The following is a 22583-nucleotide window of genomic DNA, read 5'->3' as shown; positions in this document are numbered from 1 at the left end:
GTAGAGATTATTTCCAGCAACAGCTCGGTCATCTATTGAGGTTCTCCTACATCCACGATTAGGGTGCGCCACCATAGTTGTAATCAGGGTTACCTGGTTAGGGGCCCACTCAGAAGTTTTGCTCTTCCTGAACTAAAACCTTAGCTACACCTCTGGTCTAACTGATCTGATTTTGCTGACTTATCCTGACCATGACCTCTCTGTCCTAAGAAAAACCTTTTTAGATTAAAACAAAGGAAGCCCCCTGAGGTCCCAGTACCCCCTCCTAAAAAAAATAATAAAAGAGACAAAACACGTTGTACTTTGTAGAAATAAGATTTAATTACGTATCTCAACGGCAAATTGAAAAATGTATTAAAATTGCTTTAAATATATAATTCCCAATATAAAAAAGGCATCATTGTAAATGATACAAGTCTTAGACATTTTAGGTACCGGTATTATTCACAGCACAACTAGAACTATTAAACTAGTTTTTAATCTGTCTAAAAATCTTTTTTTTAAAAATCATACAAAAGACTTGATTTAAAGCGATCATCTCATCTTGTACAATCTGAAACCATTGCATGCCCTCACGCACATGACCATACAATAAATCATATCATAGGGCATTCTGCATGGGTGTGCAAACTGCATCAAGTTCCATATTGCACTGGTTGTGCCCATAGGTTTCCATCTAGGTTTCTTTACTCATGAGTACTATTGCACATGTTTTCATATGAGTTCTAAATGGCACACCATAATAAGTATCCTACATGTATGATTTCCAATGTCATCCCTGCTAGATGTCGAGGAGAAAATCTCATATGCACCTGTCTATAGGTTCATACACATGGGTGTAATTTTTCTATCGCCATTGACTTCCATGGGGAAAATCAGCATAAAGTACCTATGTACTGTATATCCACTGGAACACAGCAAAATTTTGTTTTAGCCATATTTTGCCTCTGTACAACTTGGATTTAACACCGAGCAACAATATGGTCATGCACATGAGTCCTAAATCTAGAGACTCCTCCAAAGAAAATAATGCATTAAAACAGTTATAAAAACAGTTATTTCTTATAAAATATAAATATATGTCAGAATGTACAAAAATAGACACATGAATGGTGGAACCATTTGGTGCCAGCAAAACAGGCCTGATTCCCCGTAATATACTTCCCTTACAAAAGTTTCTCAAGTCCTTTATCATTTCTTAAGTTTTCGATGCATATTTTAAGCATATAATACATTATTGCCTACTAACGTTGTGTCATACTTATAACACTTAGTATTTACAAAATAACACATTTTATAATAGTCTGCTTCATTTTTAGTATAAAACGTGTATTCTATTAATTAAAAAATATATATTGAATTTTTGCAGAGATTTCCCATGATGCGCTGTTTAATTATCTTAATTAAGGCAATACATGAACCTTATGATGTTTACTTTTGGGCTGAGCCTTTAATGAAGTAGGAGGAAAAAGTATTCTAGAACTTGTTCGATTTTATAGTATTTATAGGGTTCCAACATCATTGTTAAGGTGTGTCAGTCAAGTTCCTCTACGTGGGAATACTCAGCTTCATTCATCCAAAGTGGTTGACAATGGTTACAACTTTCTTTCTTTCTTTAAAAGTAAAGGGGGTTTTACACATAGCGATGTCGCTAGCAATATCGCTGTAACGTCACCGATTTTGTGACGCAGCAGCGATATTGCTAGCGATATCGCTATGAGTGATACTTACCTCCGACTGGCTCCCCCGCTGTCTGTCGCTGATCGCGCGAAATCGGCCGGGTTCATTTCTCGTCGGGCGCTTCCTGCTGGGCTTCCTGCTGGCGCCGACGAGCGACATGTGGACGCGGGCGGGAGGACATCAGCATTGCTGCGTGTGAAAGGTAAGTAACGACCGCTGCTGCGTCTTTACATCGCTGGTGAGATCTGCCTGTTTGGCAGCTCACTAGCGACCATTTAGCGATGCACCAGCGATCCTGACCGGGTCGTATCGTGGTCAGATCGCTGGTGCATCGCTAAATGTAAAGGGGCCTTAAGTGGCTCACTTGAAGGGAGCCTGTCAGCACAAAATGCAAAAATCGCAAACAAAAAGTACAGGTGCTGGGTGTTCCTTTGGGTGGCCAAAAAGTTCATTGCACCTTCCCATCTACTTTGCCCTCCTCTTCCTTGATTGGCAGTTCTGGCTTTACAGGACAGAAATGATGGCATATATACAAGAGAATCAAGAAAATGAGATGGCCAAGACAAGGATTCATCTAGCACCTGTGCTTTGTTTGAAGAGTCATTTTCTGCAATCTCCTTTTAAAAGAAACCTGGCCGATAAGAGATACAGCCACCACTTTTCAGGCCTGATAGGCAGCATTCTATAATGCTGTTTATCTGCCCTCAACCTGACCTAAAAGAGAAGAAAATGAGCTGTTATTATACCCATCTGTGGGGCGGTCCGGTCCGAGGGGTGTCAATGTTCTTGGCCCTTCTTCTTGCAATGCCGTCCTCCTTCTTGATTCTTATGGATGATGCACCTCTATGTCATCCACACAGTCTCCCCGGCATTGAGCTCCTGCACAGGTGCCCTGACTAGAGTAAAGTAATACAGAGCACATGCACCGTGGATCTTTGACATTTCGCAATGCCTGTGCACTGCAGTACTTTGCTCTGCCATCAACAGAGCAAAGAAGTGTGCCTTCACAGGAGAGCAATGCCAAGGAGATCATGTGGATGATGTACGGATGCGTCATCCATACGAAGCAAGGAGTACAGCATCGCAATAAAATGGGAGGCTCTGGACCAGAAATAACGACATCCCTTGGACTGGACCGCCCCGCAGGTGAGTATAATAAAAGCTTTTTTACTTCTCTTTCAGGCCAGGTTGAGGGTATATATACAGCATTTTGGAATGCTGTATATTAGGCCTGAAATGTGGTAGCCTTACCTCATATAGGCCAAACCTGGTGACAGGTTGACTTTAAGGCCCTTTTATAAACGTCATAATCAGCCAACTATATATTCATAAGAATATTCTTTGCTAATCATTGCTCCTTGTAAAAATGGCAGGAATCAGCCAATAAGTGAGTGAACACACTTTTGTCAACCAGTTGCATCTTCTATATGGGCCTAAGAATCATTGGCCGTTGGCAGCACTTCTCATGAACACAGGAGATACGCTGCCGAGAATATACAAACTGTACAGGAACAGTAATAGCAATAACCGTTCTTCCTCATACAGTTTGCAAACGTAGATGATTGCCAAGTGAAAATGGAAATAGCATTAATCAACAATCTATATGATAAAATGGCGGTGGCTACGAACAGACTATAATCCTCAATGTCATCTTCCTACCTAGTTTTTAAAATGTCATGTCACCTCCACTCCATCTGCTTAGGTTGCAACTGGTAAGTACAAACTTTGGAAACTAAAGCTGATGACACGTGGTCTGACTTTTTGGCTTTATCCAATGATATAGTGACAGCCTAATGTGTACCAACCTATGGCTGCTCTACGATGAAACCCATAGGATAGACAAATTAGTCCCTTTGTCATGAGCGATCTGATTGATTCGACCACGAACACAGTCAAGTGAAACTGATAACATTGTGCCATTTTCAACATGAAATGAAGACCGTAGAGTCACGCTAGTCCATTGACTTCCTTCTGGCATCTGCCCACCAATTTGCTGGGCGACCACAGTTGGTTGCACTTGGTCATTCACCCATGTACTAATTGTCACTTTTACAACGTTGCAGGAATGGATCAATTTCAGGTTGAAAGACACACCGACACCTCCTCTTTGGGTAAACTTGAAATATTTGTAGGCAAACTGACCAGTCGAAATAAGCTGAATTATCTTGTCATTGGCCAAATCCAGGCTAAAACTCAAGACTTTATTTCTCACTGCTCCTGTTGGTAATCCAGAACTAGATACTGAGGCTGTGATAGCGGTGGAAATAGCAGTCGGAATCCAGAGAAGACTTAACATACTAATTCCAGAGTTTTCTCCAAAATATCTAACATTGCACTGAGCCGGTGATAGAATCTCAAAGTTTATTACGTCTCCAGAGTAAACTTTGGCCACTCCAGATCCCGAAATAGACGTGTCTCGGTAGTTGACTCCCGACTTAAAAACTTGAATTAATTCAGAGTTTGTGCCATTTCTATTAATATAAAAAATAAGATTAAACCCTTCACGCACACAAGTCGGACCCATGGAATATAAGGCTTGTTGAAAGACAAATTTGACTACACCAGACTCCGTTAACTTAATACTTCTTCCATCGTGAGACAGACTGACCATGTATGGATCAGAGACAGAAATAATCTTGAAGGTGGGTCGATAGTTTGTTTGGTAATGCATTGCGGTGGACATCTGAGCACTCATGGACACTGCTCCAGTATCATGAGACAACCAAAATAAACTAAGTGGAGTATTCAGGTCATAAACATGTAAGTCTTTACTCTGGTTACAGAACTGGTTGGGGCTTTTTAGAACCACAGACATAGTTTGACTTGGCTCAACTTCTGCTGCGCAACTTACACTCGTGCTCTGGAAGTATTTTCCTTCTGGCTGTTCTATTCTTGAACCACTTATCTCATAACCTTCTTCGCTGTTGTTAAGTTTCAATGACAGCTGAAGGAAATTCCTGCAGTTATGTTTCACTGCAAAATTCAGATCCACCCATAACAAGCCGTGTTGTTTGAAGACCACTTGATTTTCTTCAGGAGACAAGATTTCGCAATGCATCTTCTCTTTGATCTTTAAGTGGAGTCCTGGGTAGATCTGTGAGACGGGTGGTTTAGATGTCGGCAGAGAAAGGCTAGCCGACCAGGATTCAGATAATTTGCTTTCACTGATAACTGTGCAAACGGTATCACTATCCGCAGTACATGAAAAAGTAACAACACCTTCTTCACACTCAGAGCAGGCTTGACATTCTTGAAGCTCCTTATTAAAGAAATATTGGTCTCCACAAATCCCTAAAGCTGCATCTTTTTCAGCAACCCCAAGACACCGGAAGCCACCTAGTAAAATAATAGCAAAAGAACATGTTTAATAGTGACAAGCTATCTTCTAAGACTTGTTCTAGTAAAAAACAACTTAAGCCCCCCGTCACACATAGCGATCTCGCTAGCGAGATCGCTGCTGAGTCACAAGTTTTGTGACGCAACAGCGATCTCACCAGCGAGATCGCTGTGTGTGACAGCTATCAGCGACCGGCCCCCCTGCCGGGTATTGCTGATCGTTCTTTAAAGCTCTGGACATTTTTTTTGGTCGCTGATCTCCCGCTGACCAGCACGCATCACTGCGTGTGACAGGCGGGAAACCAGCGATCAGCAATCTGGTGCTGGTAACTAAGGTAAACACAGGGTTTCTAAGCGGCGTGCAGTGCTTAGAAACCCGATGTGTACCTTAGTTACCAGCGCTCGTGCAGGGAGCTGGTAACCAAGGTACACATCGGGTTTCTAAGTGCCGCGCGCCACTTAGAAACCCAAGGTGTACCTTGGTTACCAGCTCCCTGCACCAGCGGGCTGGTACCTAAGGTACACAGTGGGTAACTAAGCGACATGCGTCGCTTGTTACCCCCGTGTCGATGGTGCTTATCGCTGGTGAAGCTGCCTGTTTGGCAGCTCACCAGCGATCATGTAGCGACACACCAGCGATCCTGACAAGGTCATATCGTTGTCGGGATCGCTGGTGCGTCGCTATGTGTGACGGGGAACTTACAGTGATTGTAAAGTCTTTGACTACAAGTCTGCAGTCACTCTATGTAACTACAGACTTGTGAATCCTCACATCACACGCAATGCACACTGTGAGGTTTCTCCGGTGCCAGTGTCGGTAATGGGAGGTCGTGTGACCACAATTATGCAATTTGCATATTTCTGCCCATGTTTTGACTAGACTGTGTCTGGCCTCTTTAAATACACTTGCATTAAGCGAGGCCTCACCCAACTAGTCAGTATGTGACCGCATGTATGCAAATCACATAGTTGCGGTCACGCACCTGTTGCACCTGTCGTCAGCACTGGAGAAACCTCACAGCGCGCAGTGTGCAGAGTGACTACAGTTTTGTTGCCTAAGGCTGGACAACCCCTTTAAACATGTCCCCTTTTAATATACTAAAGATACTTAATGTATGCTGATTATATCATTTGATGATATATACTTCAGTAGTAAATTTGAAGACACAGAAAATACCATCAAAGCCACCATTTTTCACCTTTCCCAAACCTAAGTGTCACCATAAAATAGAAACAGGGGGTGTGAAGCTGCAGGAAAGGGGGAGGAACCTGATTGGCTTAGTACACACAATATCACCCAAAAAGGGCCCACCTACTCAGCAAGCATGACAATTGCTAATGGAAATGTATAGAGAAATGCATAGGGACAAACAGGAAAAAACTAAATTATTTATGGTATACTTAGGGAGGGGACATTCCTAGCTAAACATAATGTACATCAATAGCTGCATGAATCATTAAATTAATACATTTTTATTTTACTAAAATGATTTTGAATATCCTACCCTCCATTAGGATGAAGTAAAATCAGTACCTGGAGTGTTTAAGCACTTGATCCTCTCGCCACAGATACTTGGTGAATCCATGCACTCATCTCTGTCCTAAACAAAAATGCAATAAAAAAAAGTTATTGCTAAGTAATATGATATCAGATAAATTGTGCTCTGGTTTTTCATTGTTGGCCATACAGTAGTGAAGATTAACACAAAACTACTGAGTTCATGACAAGTAATACTCCAATAATCCTTTAATAATCCCTTTTAATTGTCAATGAGCCCATGGTGGAGTAAGAAAAAAAATTCTATATTCATCTCCAGTACTGGTGTTGCTGATCATCACTCACAAATGTGTCACACACTGATCTAAGGACATCAACACCAAGAGGAGGCATCACATGACAACTGCAGCCAATCAGCGGACACTGATCGGTTGCAGTCCACACATTCCATCCATGGCTGCTTCTTCCATTCAGACGGATTGTGAAGGCTTCAGTCAATTAGTGGTGGCATGATGTGCCTTAAGATGCTGATCCCTCAAAACCAACAGCTGGCGCAGTGGCACGTACAAAGGAATGGCGCCAGTCCAGGACCTGAGTATAGAATTTTTTTCCCTTCTCACTGCTTGTCATGAATTTGACGAGCTGGCGTCGCTTTGTTGGCGCTGAGCAAAAATTTCATGACAAGTCCCAAAAGTATCAAATATATTACGCTACCTCATGTTGCGTAAAAGGTTTGTGAATTCTCAAAGCTTTTTATGCCAGCCCCAAATCATCATCCTGTGACCGCAAATTCTGATTGCCCGGAAGTTAGAAGTAATGGCCACAAGCTCTCAGTGTAAGTATATAAAAGCCAGAACGATGCTCTCATAGATTTGCAATGAAAAGTGATTTCTGGCTAGCTCCAGCAAACACCAAGCGATCCGGTAGGTCACAAACTGCTGGAGACCGACTGGGGACAGTGACGATAGACAGCGCCTGGAAAGTATGAGTGTTGGTGCAAGGATCTTACATTAGTAGCACCACTCCAGTGCTGCTATAAAACAAAAACACTGGAGTGGTAGTTTAAGATATGCATGTTATTTCTATAGTAGAATAAAAATAATTTAATAGACTGAATAGTCTATTAAATAGTCTATATGAATATATACTGTTGGCCGAGTTATTAGAAACTTATTAGTGAGCATCAACTGTACAATATTGAACTCCATAATCTCACAATCCTGGACCCCAGTAAATGTAGCATGATGGGACCAAAATAAGACATTTTAGTTTTTCAACACTTGGGGTGTTAACAATCCGTAAAATATTGGACAGCGCATAAAAATAGGGCAATTTTTGGAGAGTCCAAAAAGAATCTCATGTCCATGATGTTTTCTAAGGTGGAAACTTATGCTTGCAATTATAATCATTTTTCTGACATCAAAGTATATGAAAGCATATGAGCTACAAATATACACTCCTCAACATCAAATTGAAAAAGTCATGGATGTATGAAAACCACAGGCTCGATAGGTATTTTAATTATAAACAAATGATGAACAACATTTGAAAATGAACACGAAACAACATTTTCGAAATATCTCAATTCATTCAGTGTGGAGTACGGGCACCACACACAGAAATCCCCGCAGTTACAGCCTTGGCTGCTATCATTGAGGTTAATAATGATTGTCTGAGGGATGTTCTGTAAGGAGGAAGACCGGGCTGTGGGTACCTGTGCTGCGCCAGGTCCGGAACTCTCGAGGCTGCATCTGAGCTTGTCTGGGGGAAAGGATAGTGAGCGACACAGACCCGATGACGTAGAGGCAAGGGGCGTGGCTAAGGAAAAGCACGCGAGGCAGCAGGCAGTTTTGGCGGGGACAAGCAGCACGCAGCAGGCTGAGCAGCGTGCTCAACCCTTGAGCACCGGTGCTGCAAAGGACTGTGCCCATCAGCTTCTTCCGCTACCAGCGGGACCAAGAGAGAGTGAGGTGTCGTGTGCCCAGTGACTACCAGAGAGTGAGGTGTCGTGCGCTCCATGACCGTGAGTAAAGCGCACATACAGAGTAGAGAAGGCCGTGTACTGGATATATATCTGTGGCCTTCCTTGCCAGTTAATATTGACCAATCCACATTGGACTTGGAAAGTGCTGCAGCCTTGTTTGCTTCGGCCGCATCAGTTCATGGACCAGGGGCTCAGCGGAAGGTACCGGAAACCGATCGCTGCTGCCAGAAGACGGATCGTCATGCAAAGGACCCCCTCTGTGGGCATCTTTCTGGCCGTTGCCAGTGTTGCAACCCCTGCAGGCTCATCTGCCATGGAGGAGCATAAAGGACACGATAAGTCTTCATAGACTGCTATTATTCTGCATTTATTGTTCTTATCATCCACCCTTTAACCATTCATCTCCCTGTGAAGAGTTAACCCCCTGTTTAATTAAAACTGTTAAAATTGATAACCCTTGCTCTGCCTTCTGTCTGTCACTGCATCCCGCAAGTATATAGTTCTCCCACACCGAATGGACTTGGTCAAATCATCAAGATCTGCTGCTGACAGCTCCTTTCCTATTCCTGCCCAATGATGTCCCAAAGTCCAGAGATGCTGCAGACCATGGTAACAGGTTTAGGCTACTCAGGCTGCTCACAGTAGCTCTAACATGTTCAGAATTCCATGATCATTCCTTCTTGTGTGTTGCAATTTTAATGTTGAGGAATGAATATAATATAAGATCTTTAGAATTTATTTTTGTTTTACAATGTTTTTGTAAAAATTGTTGGATATTTGTGATTGATTATCCAGAAAAAATAAAAATTGGTAACCCAGTTTGGGAACCATGGGTGTCATTCTCCATTAACAACTACCAGTGAACACCACTGACTCAGACTCTCTAAATCACAGACTCTTGGACCTCTGATTATGACCTGGTGGATACTACAGTCAAAACTAAAATGTAAGGTTTTAATTCAATAACTGTTATTGTAACACAATAAAATTTTTACTTACTTGACAAATGCGATCAATATTTTCAGAACAATCAGATAGTTGGAAAAATCCTGCAGGACACAAGGTACATTTTTCACATAGAGGAGGTGTTTTTTGAAAGTTACAAAACTCATCACTCTCACAGATGCCACATTCGGGTAGAGGCTCCTCGACATCAATCACTTTAGCATCCTCGTCCATCTTGTGTACAGAGTATGTTTTCTGAAGATGGTTCCGAACTTGATTTTGCAACCCTTGGAGATGTGCTTCAAAATATTGCTGTATGTCCTCCTGGAGACTCTGGAAGGACATCTGCTTTACGGTGTCAAACAGGATACTGTATTGGATTTTAACCATGTCCATTTGCTCATACATTCTCCTCTGCTGCTCTATAATTTCTCGTTGCTGGTTGACCAGTAAGTTCTGCTGTTCAGACAGTTTTTGCTGTAAATCCATTATGGTCTTTTGTTGGATTTTCAATGACTCCACAAACTTTTCCTGGCCTTTGGCCAATTGCAACTGAAGAATGAGAGCATCTTCTGATGGAACTTCATTTTCTCCTAAAATATATGAAATTTTGTCAAAATTTTGCAGTACTAACTTTCGTCCTACAAGTTGCAAATACAAAATGTGACTCGCAATCATGCAAGATTTTTTCTCATTCATACCAGCTTTAAAGACTATCAAAAAACACTTTTAAAAGTGATCAACAAACAACGATTCTATCATTTATTTATTCATTTATTTTTATTTTAGTGTCTACTGTAAGAGGATAAATATAATATTAAATCCATACAGTTACTCATCTCACAATTGTGTTGCTGGGTAGTGATGGGCATCGAAAGGGACATTGGGGTGCTCGGGCATGTTCGTTACTCAATTGTTACACAGCCAATAAACATGCGAGGATTGCCTACCATACACAATAATGATGTAGTCATGTTGGCTACTGGCATTACTGTGATTGGCCAGCCACATTGCATCATCGAGCCCGATGCGATGCTCGACACATTCTTTGGAAGCAATTCAGGGAGATTTGTTATAGGAGGGAGAGCTTAGATTAATCCAAAAATAGAGAAGGAATGCAGCATACGCCAAAAACCGTATAGTAAAACACCAAAGTCCTTTATTTAAGCCAAAAGTGCATGGACAAGGTTTAACAGGGCAAGGTACGTGCAGGCATGCAGTAAAAAGACAGGACTATGGCCATTTCGCGTTAATCACGCTTCAACGGGTCCAGACCTCTAAGATGCGCCATTTCCGGCACTTAGCCTCTCTCTTCCCACTGCCATGTAGTGGTGGCATATGGGGTAATAAGAGGCTAATGTCACCTTTTATTATAAGGTGACATTAAGCCTTGCTTAGTAAGACACCTATCCATTACTAATCCTAAAGTTTGTAAACGGTTAAATAAACACACACAGTAAGAATAAAGTATTGTAATGAAATAAAACTAATAATTAGATGCGGTTTCACCGCATGATAGTCTATAGGAAATTTTTGCTGCAGGGACGGAGTGTCTTCACATTGTAAATAGACCTGCTGCAGTCTTGAAAGACGCGCCACATGCCCGTTTACACAGGTCTGCCGCCTGGGTCTCTGAACGCATAGTGGACATGGGATTTCCTGAAATCCCATCCACTATGCTGTAACATCTGGACGCTGCGGGTTGGCGTTTAATGACTGTGTGCACATACCCTATCTGCAAACAGGAAATCACTTTTTTTTCCTTCCCAAAAGCCAACTTTAAATAAGCTTTATTTCAAGTGACAAAAAAACGCATCAAAAACGCAGGTGACATGCCAGTGACCTCAGATGCAAATTGCACCTGCATCAAATCCAGAGCAAATACTGAGCCAATCCTGACTGTGGAAACATCGATACCCTGCACTGCCGCCGACACTCGGGACGAGAGTGTGCGGCTGCATGTATTTTTATGCAGCCGCACACTCCGGTCCGAATGCCATCAGGTATTGATGCGAGTTTCTCGCATTACACACGCAAGTCTGATCCCGGCCTAAAAGTGAGAGATGCATCCAGGCGTCTTCCCCAGGCTGTTCCCATTCCATTTGAGCGCTGTTTTTATCCATCTCAGGCCGGGAAGGAAGGAGAGAGAAAGAGAGAGAGAGACAAAAGAGAGAGAGAGAATTTTTTTCGTCCGCCAGAAAGGATTTCAGGGTTAATTTTCTCCCTGACTTCCTTTCTCCGGGCATGCGCACTGGAAAATGCGGATCCAACAACAAAAAAAACGTTGCAAGGTCCGTCCAGGCATGCCGGCGGACGCAAAAAATTTGGCGGATACTCACAAAAAAGGATCCAACGGATGGCCATCCGTCAAGATCCGCCAGTAATGCAACTCAATGGGGAAAAAAACGGATCCGCAAAAAAAATGTCGGATCCGTTTTTTTCAAAACCTGGCGGATTTTGACTGATGGTCAAAAACGGAAGTGTGAAAGAGGCCTAAAGATTTAAACTGGTGTCATGGAAACTAGCGTGAATCGCAGCAGTTAGACTTTGGTGCTGACTGTATAAAACAGTTGGCACTTGCAATGTGCACATCAGAAGTACATATAAGCTACAATTTACATCGCCAATGAGTCGAGTGAATCTTCGGGTTCACTGAGTGCAGACGCGAACCCTGCCTTTTACCAATGTAAACTAAAGATTTCATTTTTATCTGTATGCTTATTGGGTCAGAAAGGCTGAAGATGGGCAAAAACGCATCCTGTCCTTATCTTTATTAATATACAGTCATAAAAGCTGCAAAAACAAAGGTTAGTAGCAGGATTTCCAGAGCATTGCAAGGACTTCCATCAGTTGTGCACAGTCGCTACCCTATATAAGAACACATCAATATTTTATCCATATATCTACTGGGGTCTGCATTATAATAATAGCACTGTCCACCATAATTATCTTGGTTATGCAACACACCTTTGTACCTTTGTGTATTGTGACTCCCGCTTACAACCTCTAAGGTCCCCATACACATTAGACTAATGTCAGCCAAATCTGACAGTTTTGCCGGGTTCAAACAACACTCTAATGTGTATGAGGGCGCTGGACGACTGATGGTTGGGGGAGATGTTGACCACACATGTCCAATTTCGGACTTCCAATTGTATAGTTCTCTTGGAGATAAGCTGCTGTGCGACATGTTAGGCCTGTTTCACACTTCAGCTTTCTGGTGTCAGTCAAAATCCGCTGTTTTGACGGAATGACGGATCCGTCGAAATTAGTGAAAAATGGATGTAACTGATCAGTTTTTTCAACTGATCCATCTAGCGGATCCACCGAAAGAACAGATCCGTTTAATCAGGTGCATCTGTTTTTTTCCATCCGTTTCTTCCGTTTTTTGATGGACCCGTTGAAACTGCAGATGAGAGAGAGAGAGAGAGAGAGAGAGAGAGAGATTTTTTGGTGCCAGAAAGGCTTTTGTGGTTAAATTAAAGGAACAGAAATGAAAAAACGGAATCCGACGACGGATCCATTTTGGGACGGACAGCGACGGATCCACCGCCCATAGGCATCCATTATAGCTGACGATGGACAGCCACGGATCCGTCACTGTCCGCCTTTTTGACTGAGACAAAAAACATTCCTGGGGACGTTTTTTTTCGGCCGACAGACAGCTATTTTCCCACAGATACGTTGTACGACGGATGAAACGGAAGGCCATCCGTCACAATCCATCACTAATACAAGTCTATGGGGAAAAAACATATCCGCCAGGCAAATCTGTCAGATCCATTTTTTTCTGCTAATGACAGATTGTGACTGACGCCAGAAAACTGAAGTGTGAAACAGGCCTTAGTTGACAGCTTTCTCATAGAGAACACAGGAGCGCTCGGCCGAACAAGTGGTCCTGTGATCGGGAGAGTCAAATGAAATCACTGTCAGTCAAACAATTGCTAATTTAATGTGTATTGCCAGCATAAAGCCGGTCATATACACTGAATGGCTAACAGTCATCTCAATTGACTGTCGCGTGCATACCAACACACATTTGGTCAAGCGATACTGAGTTCTATATGAGAAAGCCGCCGACTGACGAGTTGACTGGCGGCTTATCTAAGGGAGAGCAATGCAGTTGGCAGTCCGAAATGGGTCATGCCTGATCGATATCTCTCCAGGCCATCATTTGGCTGGTGCCCCTATACACATTAGAGCAGCAGCCGAACCTGTCAATTTTGGCTGGTTCGGCAGACTTAAGTTTAATGTGTATGGGAGCCTTAAGGGTATACAGTAAATACCAAAAAGAAGATGCAGTTTTCTACACTTTTTAACCTCTTTCCTATTGCTATCTCTTCTTTCGTTGGAGTTTATGTCCCCTTTATTAAGCACATTTGGGTCCCTCATGACATAGGGTCCAGTTAAAAACAAGATACAAACAACAGCTAGAAAGATAGTGGACAAAAGCTTTTACAAAAGGATTACAGGAGGATGGGATGGCCACTTGGTCAGTCATGCAGACAGTCAGCCACCATTGAGATCTCAAGTTTTGGAAAAGTTAATTTACTAATTCATTTTGCAGTGTATGTACAGTTTAATCTTGAGCTCCCTAAAATGTAATACTAGCATTAAGTGGCCATCTAATTGAAAGATAAATAGATAGAAAACATCTGTTTGCCCTGCGGCAATGCGGAACATATGTTCCTAAAACATAGCACGTATACCGAACAGACTTGTCTCACATTGAATCAGTCGCAAGCCAGACTGTGATGATTAGGAACAGCGCTATGATACCTTGGATCACAGACAAATACCCCAAATGTTTTGTTCATTTCCAAACCGTGCAAAACAGCCATTATTGTATCATCCAAAAAACTTGTCATTTCATGGATAGCATTTCTCCTCAAATACTTGTTAATTTTTGACGCACTTTATATTGCTGATGCCACTCTATCGGTCGGCCCCAAAACAGTTCCATTGAGCGTCATAAGTTATGCCAAAAAATTAGTATAAAAAAAATCAAAGCAAAAATATGATGAAAATTAAAAAGGGTTATCCACTTCTCAAAAATTAATAAACTATCAAAATGAGATCAATGGGCGTCCAATTCTCAGCAGCCACAGCAATCAGCTCTTGTAAGGGTCAGTGGCCCTCATGTGAGCACTGTGTCCACTTTGTTGTTTAGACTGGTATATCCTGCCCAGCTACATACTTTTACGAATGTCTGTGCTGGGTTTTGCTTTTTTTTGACCCACTCAAATAAATAAGACAAAACAGCAATACCAATCAGGGATGTTACTAAAAGTATGTCATTGTACATAGTGTCGCGCCCCCCCATCAATTGTCTTGGGTGACAAAAGTCTTACACCCACCAATCCAATATTGATGGCCAATCCCAATTTAAAGCTTTTAATAAAAGCAAATCTTATTTTGTTTGAAAAGCTGAAGATGAATCATTGAGGATAATAATTCCTGCCCGGAGAGTAGAAGAAGTTTTGCCTACTGTAACTTTGCTCAGGCATTGATCAAAGTGACAGGAAAATCAGTCTCACCGCTTGCTCTCAGTGGCTCATACACATTAGCTACAAGCAGATACGGGCACTTAGAAGTATTGTCTGTATATTCTTTACAAAATGTAAATAACAGTTTATGAAATCTCTCCCAGTGAAAAAGTTTTCTTGCTCCCCATATGAACAAAATTGTAACCATAGGGGCTGAGACTGCAGTCCTTGTAACATCCCTATGTATATTAGGGGCTGATGATCGTTGATCCAACTGCAAACATTAATTTATTGATCAGATTTTTCATGATGACAAAAAAGTATAAGAATATCCTCTTGTGTATATAGGGGCTATTCTGGCCACAATAATGTACAAGACCAGAACAAAAAAAATGTAGAAGTAACCAGGCGCCAATTAACTAGCTATTATGAAACAGCTCTGTATTCAATTATCCCTGTACTGTGACATCACTGAGTTCACTATAATAGTACTGTTAAATCGCAGTACTTGTTGTCTTTGTTCTGTGACATCACTGTGTATTATCTATGTACTGTAACATCGTGTTTAACTCTGTACTGTGACACAACTCTTTATTATCTGTGTACTAAGACATCATTGTGTATATTATTATTATTATTATGCATTTATATAGCGCCATTTATTCCATGGCGCTTTACATGTGAAAAGGGGAATTATAGACAAGCATAATAAACATGTGTAAGACAAGGGACACACAAGTACAAAAGGAGAGGGGACCCTGCCCGCGAGGGCTCACAGTCTACAGGGATGGATGAGGATTCAGTAGGAGAGGGTAGAGCAGGTCGGGCGGTGCTTCAGTAGACCGAGGATCATTGGAGGCTGTAGGCTTGTCGAAACAGGTGGGTCTTCAGCTTCTTCTTGAAGGTTTCTGTTGATGGTGAGAGTCTGATGAGTTGCAGCAGGGAGTTCCAGAGTATGGGGGAAGCACGGGAGAAGTCTTGTATGCGGTTGTGGGAAGAAGAGATAAGGGGGAAGTAGAGAAGGAGATCTTGAGATGATCGAAGGTTGCGTGCGGGTAGGTACCTAGAGACCATGTCACAGATGTATGGAGGAGACAGGTTGTGGATGGCTTTGTATGTCATGGTTAGGGTTTTGAATTGGAGCCTCTGGGCAATAGGAAGCCAGTGAAGGGCCTGGCATAGGGGGGAGGCTGGGGAATAGCGGGGAGACAGGTGGATTAGTCGGGCAGCAGAGTGTAGGATGGACTGGAGCGGAGCCAGAGTGCTAGAGGGGAGGCCATAGAGTAGGAGGTTACAGTAGTCGAGGCGGGAGATGATAAGAGCATGCACTAGTGTTTTTGTGGTTTCGTGGTTGAGGAATGAGTGGATCCGGGAAATATTTTAGAGTTTGAGGATGCAGGAGGAGGCGAGGGCTTGGATATGTGGTTTGAAAGAGAGCGCAGAGTCGAGGATCACCCCAAGGCACCGAGCGTGCGGGACTGGGGAAAGAGAGCAGCCATTGACATTGATGGATAGGTCTGGTGGAGGGGTAGAGTGAGATGGGGGAATCTCTGTACTGTGACAGCAATGTGTATTATTCCTGTACTGTGACATCATTGTGTATATAATCTCTGTACTGTGATATCACTGTGTTTATTATCTCTGTACTGTGACATCATTGTGTATATAATCTCTATACTGTGATATCACTATTTATTATCTCTGTACTGTGACATCACTGTGTTTATTATTTCTGTACTGTGATATCACTGTGTTTATTATCCCTGTATTGTGACATCACTCTTTATTATCTCTGTACTGTGACATCACTCTTTCTTATCAATGTACTGACATCACTGTTTATTATCCCTTTATCCCTGTATTGTGACGTCATTGTGTTTCTTATTCCTGTACTGGGATATCAATATTTTTATTATCCCTTTACTGTGACATCACTGTTTATTATCCGTACTGTGACATCACTGTGTTTACTACAACAGTACTGTGACATCACTGTGTTTACTACAACAGTACTGTGACATCACTGTGTTTACTACAACAGTACTGTGACATCACTGTGTTTACTACAACAGTACTGTCACATCACTGTGTTTACTACAACAGTACTGTGACATCACAGTGTTTACTACAACAGTACCGTGACATCACTTTGTGTAATACAACAGTACTGTGACATCACAGTGTTTACTACAACAGTACCGTGACATCACTGTGTTTACTACAACAGTACCGTGACATCACTGTGTTTACTACAACAGTACCGTGACATCACTTTGTGTAATACAACAGTACTGTGACATCACAGTGTTTACTACAACAGTACCGTGACATCACTGTGTTTACTACAACAGTACCGTGACATCACTGTGTTTACTACAACAGTACTGTGACATCACTGTGTTTACTACAACAGTACTGTGACATCACTGTGTTTACTACAACAGTACTGTGACATCACAGTGATTACTACAACAGTACCGTGACATCACTGTGTTTACTACAACAGTACTGTGACATCACTGTGTTTACTACAACAGTACTGTGACATCACTGTGTTTACTACAACAGTACTGTGACATCACTGTGTTTACTACAACAGTACTGTGACATCACAGTGTTTACTACAACAGTACTGTGACATCACTGTGTTTACTACAACAGTACTGTCACATCACTGTGTTTACTACAACAGTACTGTCACATCACTGTGTTTACTACAACAGTACTGTGACATCACTGTGTTTACTACAACAGTTCTGTGACATCACAGTGTTTACTACAACAGTACCGTGACATCACTTTGTGTAATACAACAGTACTGTGACATCACAGTGTTTACTACAACAGTACCGTGACATCACTGTGTTTACTACAACAGTACCGTGACATCAGTGTGTTTACTACAACAGTACTGTGACATCACTGTGTTTACTACAACAGTACTGTGACATCACTGTGTTTACTACAACAGTACTGTGACATCACTGTGTTTACTACAACAGTACTGTGACATCACTGTGTTTACTACAACAGTACTGTGACATCACTGTGTTTACTACAACAGTACTGTGACATCACAGTGTTTACTACAACAGTACTGTGACATCACAGTGTTTGCTACAACAGTACAGTGACATCACTTTGTGTAATACAACAGTACTGTGACATCACAGTGTTTACTACAACAGTACCGTGACATCACTGTGTTTACTACAACAGTACTGTGACATCACTGTGTTTACTACAACAGTACTGTGATATCACTGTGTTTACTACAACAGTACCGTGACATCACTTTGTGTAATACAACAGTACTGTGACATCACAGTGTTTACTACAACAGTACCGTGACATCACTGTGTTTACTACAACAGTACTGTGACATCACTGTGTTTACTACAACAGTACTGTGACATCACTGTGTTTACTACAACAGTACTGTGACATCACAGTGTTTACTACAACAGTACTGTGACATCACTGTGTTTACTACAACAGTACTGTGACATCACTGTGTTTACTACAACAGTACTGTGACATCACTGTGTTTACTACAACAGTACTGTGACATCACTGTGTTTACTACAACAGTTCTGTGACATCACAGTGTTTACTACAACAGTACCGTGACATCACTTTGTGTAATACAACAGTACTGTGACATCACAGTGTTTACTACAACAGTACCGTGACATCACTGTGTTTACTACAACAGTACCGTGACATCACTGTTTACTACAACAGTACTGTGACATCACTGTGTTTACTACAACAGTACTGTGACATCACTGTGTTTACTACAACAGTACTGTGACATCACTGTGTTTACTACAACAGTACTGTGACATCACTGTGTTTACTACAACAGTACTGTGACATCACTGTGTTTACTACAACAGTACTGTGACATCACTGTGTTTACTACAACAGTACTGTGACATCACAGTGTTTACTACAACAGTACTGTGACATCACAGTGTTTGCTACAACAGTACAGTGACATCACTTTGTGTAATACAACAGTACTGTGACATCACAGTGTTTGCTACAACAGTACCGTGACATCACTGTGTTTACTACAACAGTACTGTGACATCACTGTGTTTACTACAACAGTACTGTGATATCACTGTGTTTACTACAACAGTACTGTGACATCACTGTGTTTACTACAACAGTACAGTGACATCACTGTGTTTACTACAACAGTACTGTGACATCACAGTGTTTACTACAACAGTACTGTGACATCACAGTGTTTACTACAACAGTACCGTGACATCACTTTGTGTAATACAACAGTACTGTGACATCACAGTGTTTACTACAACAGTACTGTGACATCACTGTGTTTACTACAACAGTACTGTGACATCACTGTGTTTACTACAACAGTACTGTGACATCACTGTGTTTACTACAACAGTACTGTGACATCACAGTGTTTGCTACAACAGTACCGTGACATCACTTTGTGTAATACAACAGTACTGTGACATCACAGTGTTTACTACAACAGTACCGTGACATCACTGTGTTTACTACAACAGTACCGTGACATCACTGTGTTTACTACAACAGTACTGTGACATCACTGTGTTTACTACAACAGTACTGTGACATCACTGTGTTTACTACAACAGTACTGTGACATCACTGTGTTTACTACAACAGTACTGTGACATCACTGTGTTTACTACAACAGTACTGTGACATCACTGTGTTTACTACAACAGTACTGTGACATCACTGTGTTTACTACAACAGTACTGTGACATCACAGTGTTTACTACAACAGTACCGTGACATCACTGTGTTTACTACAACAGTACTGTGACATCACAGTGTTTACTACAACAGTCCCGTGACATCACTGTGTTTACTACAACAGTACTGTGACATCACTGTGTTTACTACAACAGTACCGTGACATCACTGTTTACTACAACAGTACTGTGACATCACTGTGTTTACTACAACAGTACTGTGACATCACTGTGTTTACTACAACAGTACAGTGACATCACTGTGTTTACTACAACAGTACTGTGACATCACTGTGTTTACTACAACAGTACTGTGACATCACAGTGTTTACTACAACAGTACCGTGACATCACTTTGTGTAATACAACAGTACTGTGACATCACAGTGTTTACTACAACAGTACTGTGACATCACTGTGTTTACTACAACAGTACTGTGACATCACTGTGTTTACTACAACAGTACTGTGACATCACTGTGTTTACTACAACAGTACTGTGACATCACAGTGTTTGCTACAACAGTACCGTGACATCACTTTGTGTAATACAACAGTACTGTGACATCACAGTGTTTACTACAACAGTACCGTGACATCACTGTGTTTACTACAACAGTACTGTGACATCACAGTGTTTACTACAACAGTCCCGTGACATCACTGTGTTTACTACAACAGTACTGTGACATCACTGTGTTTACTACAACAGTACCGTGACATCACTGTTTACTACAACAGTACTGTGACATCACTGTGTTTACTACAACAGTACCGTGACATCACTGTGTTTACTACAACAGTACTGTGACATCACAGTGATTACTACAACAGTACCGTGACATCACTGTGTTTACTACAACAGTACTGTGACATCACTGTGTTTACTACAACAGTACTGTGACATCACTGTGTTTACTACAACAGTACCGTGACATCACTTTGTGTAATACAACAGTACTGTGACATCACAGTGTTTACTACAACAGTACCGTGACATCACTGTGTTTACTACAACAGTACTGTGACATCACAGTGATTACTACAACAGTACCGTGACATCACTGTGTTTACTACAACAGTACTGTGACATCACTGTGTTTACTACAACAGTACCGTGACATCACTGTTTACTACAACAGTACTGTGACATCACTGTGTTTACTACAACAGTACCGTGACATCACTGTGTTTACTACAACAGTACTGTGACATCACAGTGATTACTACAACAGTACCGTGACATCACTGTGTTTACTACAACAGTACTGTGACATCACTGTGTTTACTACAACAGTACTGTGACATCACTGTGTTTACTACAACAGTACCGTGACATCACTTTGTGTAATACAACAGTACTGTGACATCACAGTGTTTACTACAACAGTACCGTGACATCACTTTGTGTAATACAACAGTACTGTGACATCACAGTGTTTACTACAACAGTACTGTGACATCACTGTGTTTACTACAACAGTACTGTGACATCACTGTGTTTACTACAACAGTACCGTGACATCACTTTGTGTAATACAACAGTACTGTGACATCACAGTGTTTACTACAACAGTACCGTGACATCACTGTGTTTACTACAACAGTACCGTGACATCACTGTTTACTACAACAGTACTGTGACATCACTGTGTTTACTACAACAGTACTGTGACATCACTGTGTTTACTACAACAGTACTGTGACATCACTGTGTTTACTACAACAGTACTGTGACATCACTGTGTTTACTACAACAGTACTGTGACATCACTGTGTTTACTACAACAGTACTGTGACATCACTGTGTTTACTACAACAGTACTGTGACATCACAGTGTTTACTACAACAGTACTGTGACATCACAGTGTTTGCTACAACAGTACAGTGACATCACTTTGTGTAATACAACAGTACTGTGACATCACAGTGTTTGCTACAACAGTACCGTGACATCACTGTGTTTACTACAACAGTACTGTGACATCACTGTGTTTACTACAACAGTACTGTGATATCACTGTGTTTACTACAACAGTACTGTGACATCACTGTGTTTACTACAACAGTACAGTGACATCACTGTGTTTACTACAACAGTACTGTGACATCACAGTGTTTACTACAACAGTACTGTGACATCACAGTGTTTACTACAACAGTACCGTGACATCACTTTGTGTAATACAACAGTACTGTGACATCACAGTGTTTACTACAACAGTACTGTGACATCACTGTGTTTACTACAACAGTACTGTGACATCACTGTGTTTACTACAACAGTACTGTGACATCACTGTGTTTACTACAACAGTACTGTGACATCACAGTGTTTGCTACAACAGTACCGTGACATCACTTTGTGTAATACAACAGTACTGTGACATCACAGTGTTTACTACAACAGTACCGTGACATCACTGTGTTTACTACAACAGTACCGTGACATCACTGTGTTTACTACAACAGTACTGTGACATCACTGTGTTTACTACAACAGTACTGTGACATCACTGTGTTTACTACAACAGTACTGTGACATCACTGTGTTTACTACAACAGTACTGTGACATCACTGTGTTTACTACAACAGTACTGTGACATCACTGTGTTTACTACAACAGTACTGTGACATCACTGTGTTTACTACAACAGTACTGTGACATCACAGTGTTTACTACAACAGTACCGTGACATCACTGTGTTTACTACAACAGTACTGTGACATCACAGTGTTTACTACAACAGTCCCGTGACATCACTGTGTTTACTACAACAGTACTGTGACATCACTGTGTTTGCTACAACAGTACCGTGACATCACTGTTTACTACAACAGTACTGTGACATCACTGTGTTTACTACAACAGTACTGTGACATCAC

At 41.5% G+C, this 22583-nt stretch overlaps 1 protein-coding gene across 1 annotated transcript in view; it reads right to left on the bottom strand.

Annotated features, from left to right (window-relative positions):
* Positions 1-296: 296 nt before the first annotated feature.
* LOC141095632 (uncharacterized) overlaps positions 297-22583 on the bottom strand; it is a 38818-nt gene continuing 16531 nt past the window's right edge. The window contains exons 2-4 of the mRNA XM_073581767.1: positions 9498-10036; positions 6551-6617; positions 297-5016 (exon numbers count right to left, since the gene is read on the bottom strand). Coding sequence (XP_073437868.1) covers positions 3497-5016; positions 6551-6617; positions 9498-10036 — 2126 coding nt within the window. The 3' untranslated portion in view covers positions 297-3496. The remainder of the gene's footprint in view (positions 5017-6550; positions 6618-9497; positions 10037-22583) is intronic.

The sequence above is a fragment of the Dendrobates tinctorius genome, unplaced genomic scaffold, assembly GCF_039654945.1.
Source record: "Dendrobates tinctorius isolate UK_male_01 unplaced genomic scaffold, ASM3965494v1 ptg000070l, whole genome shotgun sequence".
NCBI lineage: Eukaryota > Metazoa > Chordata > Amphibia > Anura > Dendrobatidae > Dendrobates > Dendrobates tinctorius.
This window is presented reverse-complemented; position numbering and strand designations above follow the sequence as displayed.